This window comes from Rhinopithecus bieti, unplaced genomic scaffold, assembly GCF_001698545.2.
Source record: "Rhinopithecus bieti isolate Rb0 unplaced genomic scaffold, ASM169854v2 scaffold_3878, whole genome shotgun sequence".
In the NCBI taxonomy this organism is placed as follows: domain Eukaryota; kingdom Metazoa; phylum Chordata; class Mammalia; order Primates; family Cercopithecidae; genus Rhinopithecus; species Rhinopithecus bieti.
The window spans coordinates 747268-763547 of record NW_016805059.1 but is presented as its reverse complement, the minus strand read 5'-3'; the positions used below and the strand labels follow the sequence as shown (position 1 = coordinate 763547).

The 16280-nt window shown below is 34.7% G+C and overlaps 1 protein-coding gene across 6 annotated transcripts in view; it reads left to right on the top strand.

Annotated features, from left to right (window-relative positions):
• The window catches only part of GRIA2 (glutamate ionotropic receptor AMPA type subunit 2), a 150460-nt gene that overhangs the window by 104109 nt on the left and 30071 nt on the right, over positions 1 to 16280 (top strand). For all 6 annotated transcript variants that reach the window (XR_001885380.1, XM_017871039.1, XM_017871038.1 and 3 more), the window contains exons 6-10: positions 1439 to 1600; positions 12889 to 13056; positions 13319 to 13423; positions 14065 to 14175; positions 15741 to 15947. Coding sequence is in view for 5 of the 6 variants with exons in the window: in XM_017871039.1 (XP_017726528.1) it covers positions 1439 to 1600; positions 12889 to 13056; positions 13319 to 13423; positions 14065 to 14175; positions 15741 to 15947 (753 nt within the window). In the remaining variant the exon portion in view is untranslated. The remainder of the gene's footprint in view (positions 1 to 1438; positions 1601 to 12888; positions 13057 to 13318; positions 13424 to 14064; positions 14176 to 15740; positions 15948 to 16280) is intronic.

Genomic DNA, 16280 nt, shown 5'->3' with positions numbered 1-16280 from the left:
GGAAGAGTTGAAACAGATTACCTGATACGTTTTAATATTTCATTTTTTAAAAAAGCTTTACTCATAGGCATGAAATGTTTTCATGGTAGCACTGGGAAAAATAAGGATAGGCATATAGAAATCTCTAGTAGTGAAAAAATGGGACATGATTATAAACATGGGCTGAGATCATGTTCAAGAAAGAAAATACAATCCTGGTACACTATTTGGCTTTGCTATGAATAACATTTAGAGTTATAAATGTGTAAACACTAAGTACTGATTGAAATGGGTGAGAAGATAAATGGTTTTGTCATGTACACAAGCTTCGTACTCGTGGGATACACAAAAACTCAATAAAATTTTCTAAAATTGGTAAATTAGAAAGAGTAATAAAAATGTGTCATGCAGAAGAGGTAAATATGTGAAAAGCAAATATATTAAATTTGAATGTTTTGAAGCAACTCAACTGGAACATACATAGGGTAAAACAAAGAGTATATGATTTTTGTTATATTCCTTTTTGCACTATTTGCATTATCTTGATAAACAGAAACAAAATTGTGAGCCAATAAAAAGTAATTACCTTCTCCTCCAGCTAAATAATATAATAATAAGCATGTTTTAATATCAATAACAAGGAAAAGATTCTCCTACATTTTTGGTGTGATAATTCAAAATTAATTTAGGATACTTTCAACTTTTGTGTACAATAATATAGAATAAGTGTGAAATGTGAAAACATTTGTAGTTGTGGTCTATGGAAATTAATTTCATCTTTGAGAGAGATATACTATCAAGTTGATAAAATTCATGTCAGCACAATATTTGAAATCAATGTTAATATAGCATAATAGTTTTAGTAATGACTGAATTCACTGGAATAATACAAGATAAATTTATTTTTTTTTTAATTTAATATATTATATAAAATTAGCTTCCAGCTTATTGTGAAATTGTTTAATTCTTCTCAAATTATGACTGGACATTTAGTAACTCGTTTTGAAGATGTTCCTATCACATGAGTGAAGAAACAATTCAAACAGGAGTAACTTGCTCACAAGGTTGTGGTTCTTCGAGAACTACTTTAATGTTATTAAGTGTCTGTAACCACATGGTGGTTCTCCGTTGTAGATCCAGTAAGTAAAACCCAGTCCTTGTCAATGGAAGATTTCTCAATAAAGTGGAGAACTTTTACGTAGGCTCAACCATGAGTGTTTCATGAGATGATCCATTAGCAAACGTGTATTGATTAGGGAACCACTCTGATGCAAATGTGGTGTTAGGTGCTGATGACAAACACTGGCTGGTAAATACATGGGACATTTTCTTCAGGCTTGTTATATCTCATATGTTCTTTGAAATATCTAAAACCACAATGTATAGAGTTATTTGGTAAATGTTAAGTAGCATTTGTTTCTCAAATAAAAAGCATGACATCAATGTGTTCTACGTTTAGGGATTTACTGATGGAGACCTATTAAAAATCCAGTTTGGAGGTGCGAATGTCTCTGGGTTTCAGATAGTGGACTATGACGATTCCTTGGTGTCTAAATTTATAGAAAGATGGTCAACACTGGAAGAAAAAGAATACCCTGGAGCACACACAACGACAATTAAGGTTTGCTTTGGTTTCTGCTTTTTTTCTTTTGCTTTCCTATGTGAGCAGAGAGAAGGGCCTTGGCAAATAAGGAAGAAGGAGAAGGTAATACAGGGAGTAGAGAGCACGTTTCAAAATATGGCAAACACATTGACTGCTAAATATATTGTTCACATTTTTATGGTTTAAGTAAAACTATTAGAGCTGTACTGTATTACTCTTGTGTTTTCTACTTCCTTACACCTATGATAATTTATAATAAATAAAGTCATTCATTTATTAATCCATTTGGAATTTTTATTGAGGGAATTCTGAGCCAGACACTTTTTTGGTAAATAAAAAGACAGGGAAAATGTCCCTGCTCACAGCTGAATAGAAGAAAGACAAAAGCATTGACAGAAGAATACCATGAAGGAAGAACTCAGTAAACAATTAGCGACATGGAAGGGGCAGGGAATTTTTAAGCTGAGACCTGAAGAATAAGGGCCAATTTTACCCTGACTGCTGTTTAGAATATTATGTTTGCAAATAAATTAAAGAACAATAGGTGTCAGTTTGTTCCTAATCTTCAAAAAGCCAACTTGCAGACAATTCTGAGTTCAGTCAATAAACATATGGCCACAAAAAGGAGAGAAAGTGTGTGTGTGTGTGTGTGTCTGTGCATAAAATAACTGCTGATGAGTAGCCTTGTCTCTTGAACACTTTAAAAGAAGATAAAAATCTCAACTTGCCTTAATAATTAAAACACAACTGTAATGCTTTTTGCAATCAAACAAAAGATTCTTGAACGACAAATATTATTTACTCCTCAGGTATAAGAGCTACACAGACTGATCTTTGTTCTCCATGGGTTTGGACACAGTGAGGTCTTCACTTGTTTATTTGATGCATTTTATTGGGTATACACATGCATGCATGAATTTACTTCTAAATAGTCAATATTTCTGCTGTTGACAGGAAGGTATTTTTCCTTCTGTTGGTAACCTTATTGAGAGCAGAGTTAAGATTAAAACTTGACTAAGGATAGTTTAAAGAGTGAGTGGGTTGAAAGTTAAGATGATGTTCACGTTCTTTATGAAAATTAAGAGCAACAGTTGAAAAATTGTATAGTAATTTTGTTTGTGAATTATAAAGCAATTGTATATGAACCAGGCAGGACAGTGTTATTTCAGTTGCTCCCACAGTTGTACCTGAGTATGCATCATAGAGATGTTGTTTGATGATAGATGCGTGTCTATCTATCAGATTGGTCCTAGAAAAGGATTAGAAATTTTGAAGTTCTTTATTTTTGGATTTATAAATGGATCTTTTAATTTTTAAGTCAATTTTGTAAAAGCATTCCATAGGATTTTAAAGAATAACACCAAGTTAGATTTTTTATAAAAACGAGGTGACTTCCTCTTTGGTGACTTTAGTTGAGATTCAATGTTTGTACTGTTTATATCGTGGAGGTACTTTTCATGTAATGGGATTCTGAGCAGGTAAATGGACACCCAGAGCCTTAGTTGATGTCAGCATATGTATGCGTCTGTGCCTAGAAGAGATCTAACTACTGATCCCATTCTGTGTAATTGCAGGCTTCCATCCATTCAGAGATGGTGCCATGTAAGTTCTCTGATGGAGTGGATGTTATCCTCCAATGGAACCAGCATGCTCCTTTTGAATACTCCGTTAGTCATTGTGTTGCCCCTCACTGCTGCCTGCTGGGAGAAGGATGAAAGCAAAATGAAATTATGTTTTTCTCCCAGAAGTCATATCATGATTCAAGTTCATGTGTCTTGCATTAAAATACAAGATGTATTTGCAGTGTGAGAGATGTTTGGCAATGCATTCTGTTAAAAATTTTGCCAAAACCTAGTGCCAGATTTCACTGAGTTGAGAACCTGCATTGTGACCTTCCTTGCTTCCTTCCTGCTATAAGCATTTCCCCTCCAAAGCACCTCCCTTTTGATGGCTTCTGCCCATTTTCAAAGAGATCATTATGCTCCTTCATTGTGAGGTGTTTCAAAGAACCTAGACTAATGTGTTTTAAAACTTAGGCTGTGAATCACTACTTGACCCTGAGTCCAGGATTCTCATCTATACAATGCAGTAATGACCATTAATTCCCAGGTTGCTGTGAGGATTAAATAACACTTCCAAAGGGCTAGCACAGCTTTGGAAACATAGGTGCCTATAAGGACTAATTTGTTTTCCCAGCCATTTTCTAAAATGAGAGAATGTCAGCCAATTTCAAAGGTGTACTCCAACTTTAACATTTTGTAACCCCCTAACTCCACCCAGAGGCATATTTTATGAGGTCCCTGAAGCTTGATAAAAATTACTGAAAATCTGTGGGGAGAATGTGTTTGGGGAGGGAGTTTATCCTAACACAGAAATGTATTGCTTATGTGCTAAAGTCCAAAAACTAAATATAAAGAAATGAAAAACGTGTCAATCCTGTCTTTGAGAATTCAGTCTAAAGGAGACAAACATATCAATCAGCAAATATAATAGACTGATAAAATATGCCAATTTCTTGGCCATGATTTTGACAATGATTGGAAGGAAGGTCAAGGAAGGCTTTTGTGGGAGGGATGCCTGTGCAAGGCTTTGCACGTGGTTGAGAAGGAAGAAAAGTATGGGAAGTTGCTTGGGGAAGTTCTAAATGTACAGAGACTCGAAGTAATGCAACAGCGTGACAGATCCAGGGAACTGCACATGTGTTGCTATTGCAAAAATGTAAATATTTGGGACCAGTGAGTGGGGGCATGTTATGGAATTTGCAAGAGGTAAGGTCCTTCAATTGTCAACAGATGTGGAAGGTAGTAAGGACAAGACAATGCTTTCATAATTATTTTTGTTTCCAGACAGAAGAAAGGAAGAAAAACTATACAGGAGATTATATAGCGTCTTCTAAATATAAACAAGGAACATAGTCTCAATGTATTATTTGCTTACAGAAAGGGAGCAAAATATTTCTAATGAGATTATTTACAATGAGATTATGTCCTTTGATGTTGCCTTTTGGGCGATTGACTGAATCGGGTACATTGCCACATTTAAAATGTGATAAATTCATATCACATTTTACTACTTGACAATAAAACTAGTGTTATTGTTATAAAATCTATAAAATACAGTTCAGTATGTCAAATTATTTCATAGTTAGGGTTTAGGAATTATAGAAATTATATCAACTTGTGGGAGTAATAAATAAATGACTGTTCAACGTTTTCATCTTCCCCTAAAGTCAAATCAGCTTCCAAAGTTTTCAAATTAAAATAAATTTTATTCAGCAAGTAAAATCTTAAATAAGGTTTAATATTTAACATATTTTAATAACCACCAAATATAAATTACAACGTTTAAATTTCTTCATTCTTACATAGTATACAAAAAGTAACTTAAGTCGTGGCACTGAAATTTTAGGTCTGACACTAATTTGCTATTTGAGGCAACATTCATTCATTCATTTATTAATTCATTTATTTACTCAACACATATTTATTGTCTACTCCACAGCAGGCACTGTTCTAGGTGTCAGAGAAAAGACAAAGTTCTGGTCCTTAAGGAGATTACAGTCTTCAGACTAGAAACCAAACAATTACTTTGTAGCATTGATGGAAGTTGTCTTATTGTTATCTTAAACCTACATATTCAAAACTAAGCTTTAGATTTTCCTCTACTACTTCCTCCTCAGCCTCTGGAAACTATTCCTTCAACAGTCTTTCTTATTCCAGTTGATGGCAACTACATCTTTCAGTTGTTGCTTAGACCAATATCTTGGTCCTTTACCCTTCTCTTTCTCTTGTAACATACATTCCATGTATCAGAAACCCCATTAGCACTGCCTCACTTCTTACCACCTTCTCTGCAACCAACTAAATCCACCTACCTTCATAAGGTTATTGCAACAGTCTCTAAAATTGATTTCCCTCCATTCAGCCCTGCCCCTGTTATCTTCCATCTTTGTGATCCTTTTAAAGTATATATAGATTATATTGTCGTTCTCTTCCAAATGTTCCAATGTCTCTCCATTTCACTTGGAGTAAAAGAGCCAAAGTCACCCTGTTGTCTCATGAGGCCCTGTCACCCAGTCCCATGGAACCACATCTCTGTGCAGTGGCTCACTCTGTTTCAGCTACATTGGCCTCCTTGCTATTCCTCAGCCAACCCAAGCACCTTCCTACTTCAGGGCCTTTGAGCTGGCTATTTTTTCTTCTTGACTGTTGAACCCTTAAATATTTGCATGGCCAAGTCTCCTGCACTCCTTAGATCTCTTTCAAATCCTGTCTTCTCATGCAAGGCAATAGTAGGCTATGTATTTAAAACTGCAATCTTGCCACCATCAGAGTTTGTGCATCATCCTTTCCCTGATCCAGCTTTCCCAATTCTTACCTTTCAGTTTACTGTTCCTTTTTTTTTTTTTAACATTTAAACTCTTTTTATTATGGACATTTCAAACACGCATAAAGGTAGAAAAGTGTAATAATCTCCGTATACCCACCATCCAACTTGCCAATGTTTTGCCAATCTTGTGTTCAGTTTTAAAAGAAGCTTACTAGTTTACTGTTCTTATCATTTATGTATTCATTGCATTGTTAATTATCTCCTCCTACTTGAAAGTAAGTGCCATTTAAAAAAAAAATTCATCGAGATATCCCAGACTCCTAGAATAAATCCTCACACATGGTAACCATCTAATAGAGACTTCATGAATCAACAAACAGAGAAAAGCAAAGGTACTCTGGTATCACCTATGAGAAGCTCCTAATCCTAATTCTGGAGGTAAGAAAAGGCTTCTTAGAGGAAGCAATATGGAATTGGAGACCTGAAGAAGTAGGAGTTAAAAGAAAGCATAAGAAACAATTGACTCCAGATAAAGGAACTAGAATATATAACGTCTGCAGTGCAAGGAAAATATAAATATTTCCATAAGGCCAGAGGTTGAACAGAAATGATTTGAAGAAACGCTGAGAAATCATACTTTAGAACTGTACAAGATCCAGAAGAGGTTTTATGCCTTGTTGACATATTAAGGATTTTCTTGTCTAATTAAAGAGCAACAGGGAACTACGAGAGGAGAGTGCTGATCATGGCTTTGATGCACGAAGATTACTATGACTGCCCTGATGACAAGAGATTGCAGGGAGCCCTGGTGGAGGCAGGGAGGCTTTTGAAAGATATCACAAATAATCAGACAAGAAACAATGGTTGTCTGAATTGTGGTTGTGGAATGGGGATGGAGGGAAATAGATGGATTTGTTACATCTGCCATTTCTCTTAATTTCTTCATAAATGAAATAATTGTAAAACCTGAATCATTCATAGGTAATATACTGATATAAATTCAGTCAAGAGATATTTGTAGATTACAAATAAGCCTCTCAAAGGAAATGTCTCATTTGTATCTTATTAGCCTTAAATCTCACACAGTGGTTTGCAAAGAGTAAGCACATGATAGATATTTGTAGGGATGAAGAGTAATGAATTGGAAAATATTGACTAATTAAAGGAAAAAATATGACATTATTATTGTGATGAAATATGATTTAGATTTCTGCCATAGATTTCTGCATGTGTTCTCTTGTTGAGCCCTGGCAGAAAAGCAATGAGTTCCTTTAGTTGATCAAATGTAAAGTTAATGTAGTTATCTGATCTGACCCATCACAGCACCAGGATTTACATGGGAACATTAAAACAGGCATTTTATCTTCCTTAAAAGTATTTTTTTAAAGAGAAAGAGTATAAAGATACTTCCCACTGTCTCAAAATAATTTATGGATATTTCTATTTTAGACTGCTTTTATTATTTTAATGTCTCCAACATCCTGTGAAGTATGACCAGCCATTCTACCTTGTCACATAATAACCTTTGTTCAACTTTTTTGTCTTCAGTCTCCTACTGGTGTTAAGGAATTCAACAATAATCCATGGCTGACATTTGTGTGGCACTTTAAATAATGGTTTTCTCACAAGAATCTCATTTTATTCAGGAAACAACTTCACACGCAGCCTCAAACTTTCTTAATTGCTTTCCTAAGAGAGTTATTAGGTCTGCCTGAAAATAGTATAATCTTTTTCAGTTCAGTAATTAGTGTCATGCATTAAATAGTACCCTAGTGGCCTAATAGAATTAATTCTGCTTCTTGAGTGTTTTAACTGTCCAAACCACAGCTGGCAGACTGGCATTCACTCTTCCTAATATTACAGCATTTTGCCAACACAACCTGGAAGTTTGAAATTTGACATATTAATTCCTTGTATTTTATAGTTTAAAAAGTGTGTAAATGACTGAAATAAATGTACAAATTTGATATTGATAAGATTGTTTATTTTGCAAACATGAATTTTAAAAATATGTATATCACAACTTTAAAAAATGTATTATTAATATTTATAATTATAATTCAGGGCACCTGGGCTCACATCTCATTTTCATATTTCTTTATCTGTAAAGGGAACAAGTGTAGGTAAGGTAAACTTTTAGGTTTCCTGCAACTCTCTAATACCACGATTATGTGAAGTGCTAACTTAAGCCCTCAGTGAAACATACATTAACATTTCAAATTTCTGCTGAATCTCTGACATCTCAAGTGGTGCCTCTATCTCTCAGAGATTGTAGTGACTTGCAGGTAGGCAGACCTCTTTGATCTCCAGGTGCCAAAATTGAATCCTAAATTACTCTGGACATATATATTTTGTTTTCCATAGATCATAAAAAATGAAGAACTTTCACCTTTTTATAAGATTTCTAGGAAGTAGAGAGTCAGAGAGAGGGATTTATTCAACCAACAAAATAAAAGATCTGCTCCTGACAAAGTCTTTACCTATGACTGAATCAAAACCAGACAATGCCTTGATTTCAGCATCCTTTTTCTGTTTTGGTGAATCTGATTAGTTTTATCTGAAAATTTGAATTCTTCAGTAATCTAAAGTTTCTGAATATAAAACCTTAATCTGTAAGTAAGATTTTCAGTAAAGATTAACAGCCAATTTGGGTAATTTAGGCAAAAATATGTTGTATTTAATTTATTCCTTTTACATGAAGACTCTTCACAGTAGATTAAAATTATTTTATTATTCATGAAGAATAATAAAATATGTTAATTTAGGTTTCTTGCCAATGCAGCTCTCTTTTCACCCTTGGAAAATGTGATAGAGCTTGTATGCTTACTAAGGTTTTTATGAAGACTTTTATGCCTTTATGCAGTGAAGTTTCAAAGGGCACATATTCAATATGCTTTACAGTAAATTAAAGATGACCTTATCACAGGCAGCTCTTTCCCATAGAGTAGACTGTAGTTGAATTTGAAGTTAAGTGAATCATTTTAAGTTTATAATATATTTCCTCATACTGTTCATTTGTCTTATGACCCTAATTGATTTGGTCACTGTTGGTTATCTTTAAAAAAACTTGCTTAAAATTTTTCTTATAGGTTTACTTATTTTCCTAGAAATCATAATTTTGACCCTGTTTTCAATTATTTTATAAAAGGATGAAACTGAGAATTAATATTGCATAAGATTCTCCAGAGGAATATCATTCAATGTATAATAATTTTTTAACTAAGTAATTGAGGCTATTTTAGAAATGAGTATATAAAATGTACCAGGCCATAAAACTTTTAACATCCAAAAATATGTTACATAAAACACTATTCTTATGGAAAATAATTGATGTTAAAGAAATTTCAAAGTTGGTAATCAGTTTGGGAAATACTGATTAAACAGTTAAACTTATTGCAGGATTTCTGAGGGTCTATAATATGTCAATGTGAAAATCATTTTCTGTACTTATTAGATCACAGAACCCTTTTGTGTGGAGTGAGATAATGATTTTCAAAACATCGTAAAAACAAACAGTTTTGCATCAAGATAGATAGTAACAAAAGAAGAAAAGAATGCAAACCTACTGGTCAATAACTTACATATATAACATATTTTACAACTCATCAAGCTTCTCATTTACTATACATCTACTTATTTGATACAGTATTTGCCAAATAAAGTAACTAACCATCCTAGTGTACCGGGGATTGAAAAGGTTCCTGGGACTCAAGACTTTTCCTTGCAATATTGTGACAGTCGAGGAAAACCAGGGCAATTGGTCATCATAATTACCCTGGAATCACAGAGATCTGAATTCAAATCCACTTTTGCCACACATTTTTTGTGAAGCTGGGTAAAATGAAAGTTTATAACTTGGAATCTTCACCTATAGAATTGGAATAAAAACAGGGCCGGGCGTGGTGGCTCAAGCCTGTAATCCCAGCACTTTGGGAGGCCGAGATGGGAGGATCACTGCGTCAGGATATCGAGACCATCCTGACTAACGCGGTGAAACCCAGTCTCTACTAAAACATACTAAAAAAACTAGCCGGGCGAGGTGGCGGGCGCCTGTAGTCCCAGCTACTCGGGAGGCTGAGGCAGGAGAATGGCGTAAACCTGGGAGGCGGAGCTTGCAGTGAGCTGAGATCCGGCCACTGCACTCCAGCCTGGGGGACAGAGAGAGACTCCGTCTCAAAAACAAACAAACAAACAAACAAACAAACAAACAAAAAAAAAACAGTTGTGGCATAGGGTTTTTTAGACCTATCTCCAGCTTGTCACGAAGAGAACTAGGTAAACATGAATATTTTTCCCTACCTTCCTTTTCAACACTCTTATAACATAGACAGAAGAAGCATTGCTCTCCTTATTTTACTAAACAACCTAGACAATAATTCTTTAGTTCACTTGCCCAAGGCAACAGAACAGTAAATAGTAAAATCTGGGCTTGAGCCCTGTCTTCTGATGCTAAATGCAATGCTTTCTAAACTATAGTCAACTAATTCAAGTGTTAAAGAAAATTTCTAACAGTGGTCATTCATGGGAAATGTCATAACACTTTAATAGTACTTAAATTTTAGTATTTTTTCCTTGAATGTATGTTTTTAAATTTTGTTATGGTATGGATACTACGTTTAGAAAAAGGTGCCGTCATTGCGATAACCCATGAAAATTTGTGCTGTAGCCTACTTATCCTCTTTTGTGTTCATTAAATTTGAGATATACACAGAACTTCTTTTCATTCCCCCCTTTTTGGTGTTAGAACACTGTTTTCTCGCATCAGAGATTACAGTAATGTATTATTGATTGGTTTGTCTGATGACTATTGGACATAACAAACATGTCTAAAATGTATATTTTATTTTATTTTTGAAAACTAAGTCTCAATAAATACACATTTAAAGCAAAGTAAAAGCACATTTGGAAAATGGACCGTAAAACGATTTCCCAGATTTATTCTTAATGTGTGGCTATGATGTGATTGTGATATAGCACTGCAAAGCAAAATGGTCCCCCACTGAAATGTAAATTTCCAACTCAGCTGAGGGATTTCACAGAACATAAACATAGGGACAGAAATGAAGCATTTGTTTTCAAAGAAGGAGATAGTTACATTGTCATGCTCCTTTCAAATTAATTTACATCTAGTTTAATGAATGGTAGAATAAAACTGAAATATTTAACTATCCAATCAAAAATGTGAACATATTTGTTTAGAAAAATAAATGAGCCATACATGCAGAACATGAGCAGAAAGGAACTCTGGATACAGAAGCTGTTGATTTTCTCTCAGCCCAATATTGTGTTTCTATGATTGTGACTTTTGATTTAAAATGGTAATAGGCTCAAGACTTGATTAGTTTTGAGCATTTGAAAAAGGTTGAAAGGATTTTTACTCTTAATGTGTGCATACTCTGAATCATATTCATAATATGCTACATGGATCTAAATGCTTTCAATTCATTCAAGCTAATCATATTTTTTAAATGTAGTTAACCAACATCTGTAGACCTCAAACACATTTAGTAGACGGATTTATAGCTTTCCCCTAGTAATGTGAGCAAGCTAAGTCAAAAATGTTGACTTTTACCTATTATCACCATTTCCATACAAACTGCAATATTTCAATTTAGGTTACATTTCTTTTTCAGAGACCTAGACATTATTGTAAGAATTATTTTGGCAATAAACTTATTTCTGTATAAAAAACAAATTAATGTTTTTTTCCTTTAGAATAGAAACAAACATACAAGCAAAGCAGATGTATCTTGATGTGATATTTCTTATTTACTTCAAGAAGTCGTTTCTTAAGTAGATGTCCTGTGTTGTCGTCTCAGGTGAAAAACAGAGTATGGAGAGCTTAGTGGTTTTACTGTTAGATTACTTATCTTTTTTCCATGACAAGGAAGGCAAGGTTTTCAGCAGGAATTTAGAGCAAGAGAAGTATATAGAGGTCAGGGTATTTGGAGAAGACAAAGATGAAATTATCATTTTCGAGAGTGGAAGACCTGAAATACTAAGGAACTGAATAGAATTCTTTGGGAATGCTGAGTGCCTGTTTTGGATTGGTGATCAAGAATTTAGCATGTCACAAAGTCAGTATGGTACAGTATTGCATTTCTTTCTCCCAAGCTTCACCGTACTTTTAGTACCTACAGATTGAAAAATAATGACAGAAATTTTCTCAGCATTCAGCAAAACTTTAACGTCGAAATGTAATTAATCATTAACTGACAGCGTCATCCATTTGGCAAATGGTAATATATATACATGCACATGCTACTACTTATCCAGACACTGACAATGCCTGGTACACATGTAGTGTTAATCTGTTTGGCCCTAGAAAATGTAATAATTGTGCTGTCCCACTGGGATCTGAACACCATAAGTTTTGAACCAATGTTTTCATAGACTGTTGAAGCATGGAGGCATGGGGGCATAGAAATTATGAAGTTTTGTGGTTCTACTTGATTACCAGAATCACCTAGGGGATCCTAAGTAGACACCCCTAAAACCACTGCAGATCAGTGTAAGCATGACCGGGGTTGAATTAGAGACTAAGAATCCTGAAACTAATTCATATTCCTTCTGCATTGACAAATGTATTTCTCATTAGACTGTAAAGAAATATTAATTGTTAATCTTATAGTTTTGTATATCACCATAGCAGGCTATAAAGTGAGGCTGTAACAAGAAGCAGGTTAGAAAAATAAAAGAAAACTGAACATTGACACAATTATTATGAAAAGGTCTCACCTGAAACAGCTGAGATATTAACATAATAGAACATGTTTAGAGTCAAAAGCACATTTCAAAGTTCCCATGTTTTGTAATGCTTCTCTTCGATTCTTAGGTTTCTAGATGCAGAAATTGTGTTTAAATTCTTGGAGTTTTAGGTGGTATTGTGTGCTGAGCAATGGCAGTCTTGGTTGCTGGTGTGCACTGAGTTTCTGAATTTTCTCCCGTTCTTATGAAATGTGTGTGATCCTTTGCAGTATACTTCTGCTCTGACCTATGATGCGGTTCAAGTGATGACTGAAGCCTTCCGCAACCTAAGGAAGCAGAGAATTGAAATCTCCCGAAGGGGGAATGCGGGAGACTGTCTGGCAAACCCAGCGGTCCCCTGGGGACAAGGTGTAGAAATAGAACGGGCCCTCAAACAGGTCAGTTACTCAAAATAATCATTAACGTGACTTAATATGGCCATTAATGTTTTCTTCCTGCTGAATTAGTCATCTTTGTCTTATTCCTTATGTCTAACATACAGGCAATGTTCTTTTCTAACAACGCAAAGGTAGGTTGAAGAAAGAAACAAACCTTATTGATGTAGTTTTCTTGACTTCAGCTGGTGAAAGTAATCTGTACAGTGTATATGTTCAGTTGAAGTAAATAGATAACTCTGCTCCTTTCCCATTTCTTTATTAGGTTCAGGTTGAAGGTCTCTCAGGAAATATAAAGTTTGACCAGAATGGAAAAAGAATAAACTATACAATTAACATCATGGAGCTCAAAACTAATGGGCCCCGGAAGGTAAATCCTTAGTGATTTAAAAGCAGTTCTATGTGAGGAGGTGAGTTAGCTAGAGTTCTGGAGATGTGTATTCACCTAGAGTTTAATGACTTCCGGAAACAGATGTATTTTGAAGTTTGTTTTTTTTTTTTTTCCTAAAGTCTGTTTATTTCTGGTAAGTAACACTGAATTATAATTTTAAAAATAGTTCATAGGTAGAGCTGTTGAACTTTTAACTTTTTAGACGGATGTGGAAATCTTTAATGAAAAGAGAAAGAACTATTGTTGGTTTACGGTTCAGAAGAAAAAAGGTAGCTGGTGCAAAGATGCATGTAACTGTTCAATTCAACATCACCCTTTTAGCTGTTTAGGCTAAAATGCCATTATCTGGATTTTAATTACATTTCTATATGACCACTCCCAAACAATTACTCTTAGAGAATATGAAAAGTGAATATGAAAAGACAAGTCATTTTTAACAATTTTTTTATACTTCCTTTTATTCCTGTTAGATTCACATATATAAAAGACATTTCTGTTTAGAACAAGCCCAGTAAATGTGGGTCTAATTTCAGATTCAGACATGGCTTTGAAAATAATTAAATGCTTTGCTAATAGACAAGTCATTTATCCATACGTCTGTCTGCTGTAACCTTTTCCAGATTGGCTACTGGAGTGAAGTGGACAAAATGGTTGTTACTCTTACTGAGCTCCCTTCTGGAAATGACACCTCTGGGCTTGAGAATAAGACTGTTGTTGTCACCACAATTTTGGTAATTTGTTACATATGCCTATATTTTACTTTGTATTTTCTTATGGATAATATCTGCAGGAGTAGCTATTTATATTTTAGGAAAATAATATCTGTTTTGCTTCTTTTGCAATGTTTTAATCATTTGCTGCATATTTATTCTGTTGAAAGGAAAACACAAGATCTAGCTAAAGCATTCAAAATGTTCCCAATTTTCTTTAAGGAAGGCTACAGTTTAACTACACAGATAATTCCTTCCCTGGTGCTTACATCAGTGAACAATTGGGGAATGTCTTGAAGATTGTTCCTCATATTTCTGCGAGTTCTTCACCTTTCCATTCCTACCCAATACTGTGTAAATTCTTTCTTTCTATTTGTTACGTGATTTCATGATGATGATGAATTGTCTTTATTCTATCTAATGAAAGATGATCTCCTTAAAGACAAGGATTATTTCCCTTCTTTTCACTCCAAGTTTCAGCACTGGTTGGCACATAGCTAGTACACAATCAATGCATATTGAATGAATAAGGAAAAATTGAACTGGATCTTCAACACTCAGGCTTTGGATAGATGGAAGAGAGATGTGGATCACCATGGCAAGCTGTTGGTGAAATGAAATGGAGAAAATGGTGTTTGTTATAGGACAGGATTTTGTGACAAAACTATTTCATTTTATTTTCTTTTACAAAAAAAAAAAAATGGCCTTAATTTAACAGTGAAGTTGTAAATTTGTGTGATTTATTCTCCTAACAATACTGAGAGCAGATATAGATAGATTGATAAGGGATTTGAATTAAAACATTGGTAAGCAATTGAAAATCTCCTGACAAGTGCAAATTAGACATTTGAGGATTTTTGCCTTTATCATGCCATTGAGAGGAACTATCTCATTGAGACTCCAAATATCCTCGGTGCCACTTTCCAATGGAGAATATTGGACTGTGTTGATTCATTTTTTTCTTGCTTCCTTTTTCTTATGTTTACAGGGGGAAGCTACTCTCTAGCTATCCTTGTAGCATCATTCTAGGATATTGTATCTCACAGATGAAGTGAGACCTGAAGCCTGCGGGGGTAGAATCAGTACATCATGATGACAATGATCCTTTCAGTCTGTGTATCACTGGCCATGAACCTGATTTCCACATGAACCTTATCTTTGGGACAGCAGTGACACAGGGTTTTGGGTGAATGCTGGTTTGGGGATTGGCATAACCTTAATCAAGTATAAGGGTTTGGTGAATCCAAACTGGAATAAAATAGGTGTTGAGCAGTAATATTTTGCTCTAAGTCTTAATAATTACAAATATGGCTAGAGAACATACAAAGAGTTTGTGATTTTGAGTATCTTGTTCACTCAGTATGGTTATGTAAAAGCCATCTTAATGAAATATATTGATAGACATTCAGAGATTTTTGGGGGGAAGCATTATACTTAAATTATTCTTCTACTGTTGTGTGTTCACCATCTATATTCTTCATTCACTCTGGTTAACAGGTAATAATTAAACCAGAAGATTTGATTCAATGAGAGTACATAATTAACGCAGATACTTTAATCGGCTAAAGCAAAGTCTTTTCATATAGGAATCTCCATATGTTATGATGAAGAAAAATCATGAAATGCTTGAAGGCAATGAGCGCTATGAGGGCTACTGTGTTGACCTGGCTGCAGAAATCGCCAAACATTGTGGGTTCAAGTACAAGTTGACGATTGTTGGTGATGGCAAGTATGGGGCCAGGGATGCAGACACGAAAATTTGGAATGGGATGGTTGGAGAACTTGTATATGGGGTAAGTATAGCTCTTCTCATAGGTAAAGTCATTCAATTTGAATTGTTGTTGACAGTCTGCTTTCTCTCCCTGTGAAGTATCCATGTCTGAGGTTGTTGATTTCCCACATTACTCTAGAAACATTATCTTGTTGATTTGTGAACATCTGAAAGATTAAGATTGAAGCCAGAAGTAGACATGTAGATTAACTGAGACAATCATTTCATCTCTCTTGAAGCATATGGGCCATATGTATTGTCAAAAGGCTGCAAATGCAGAGATGCAGTGCAGATGTATAATGATCATAGTCAAGCCAGATGGGTATACTGTGTATTCATAAAGAGGAGGGGCATT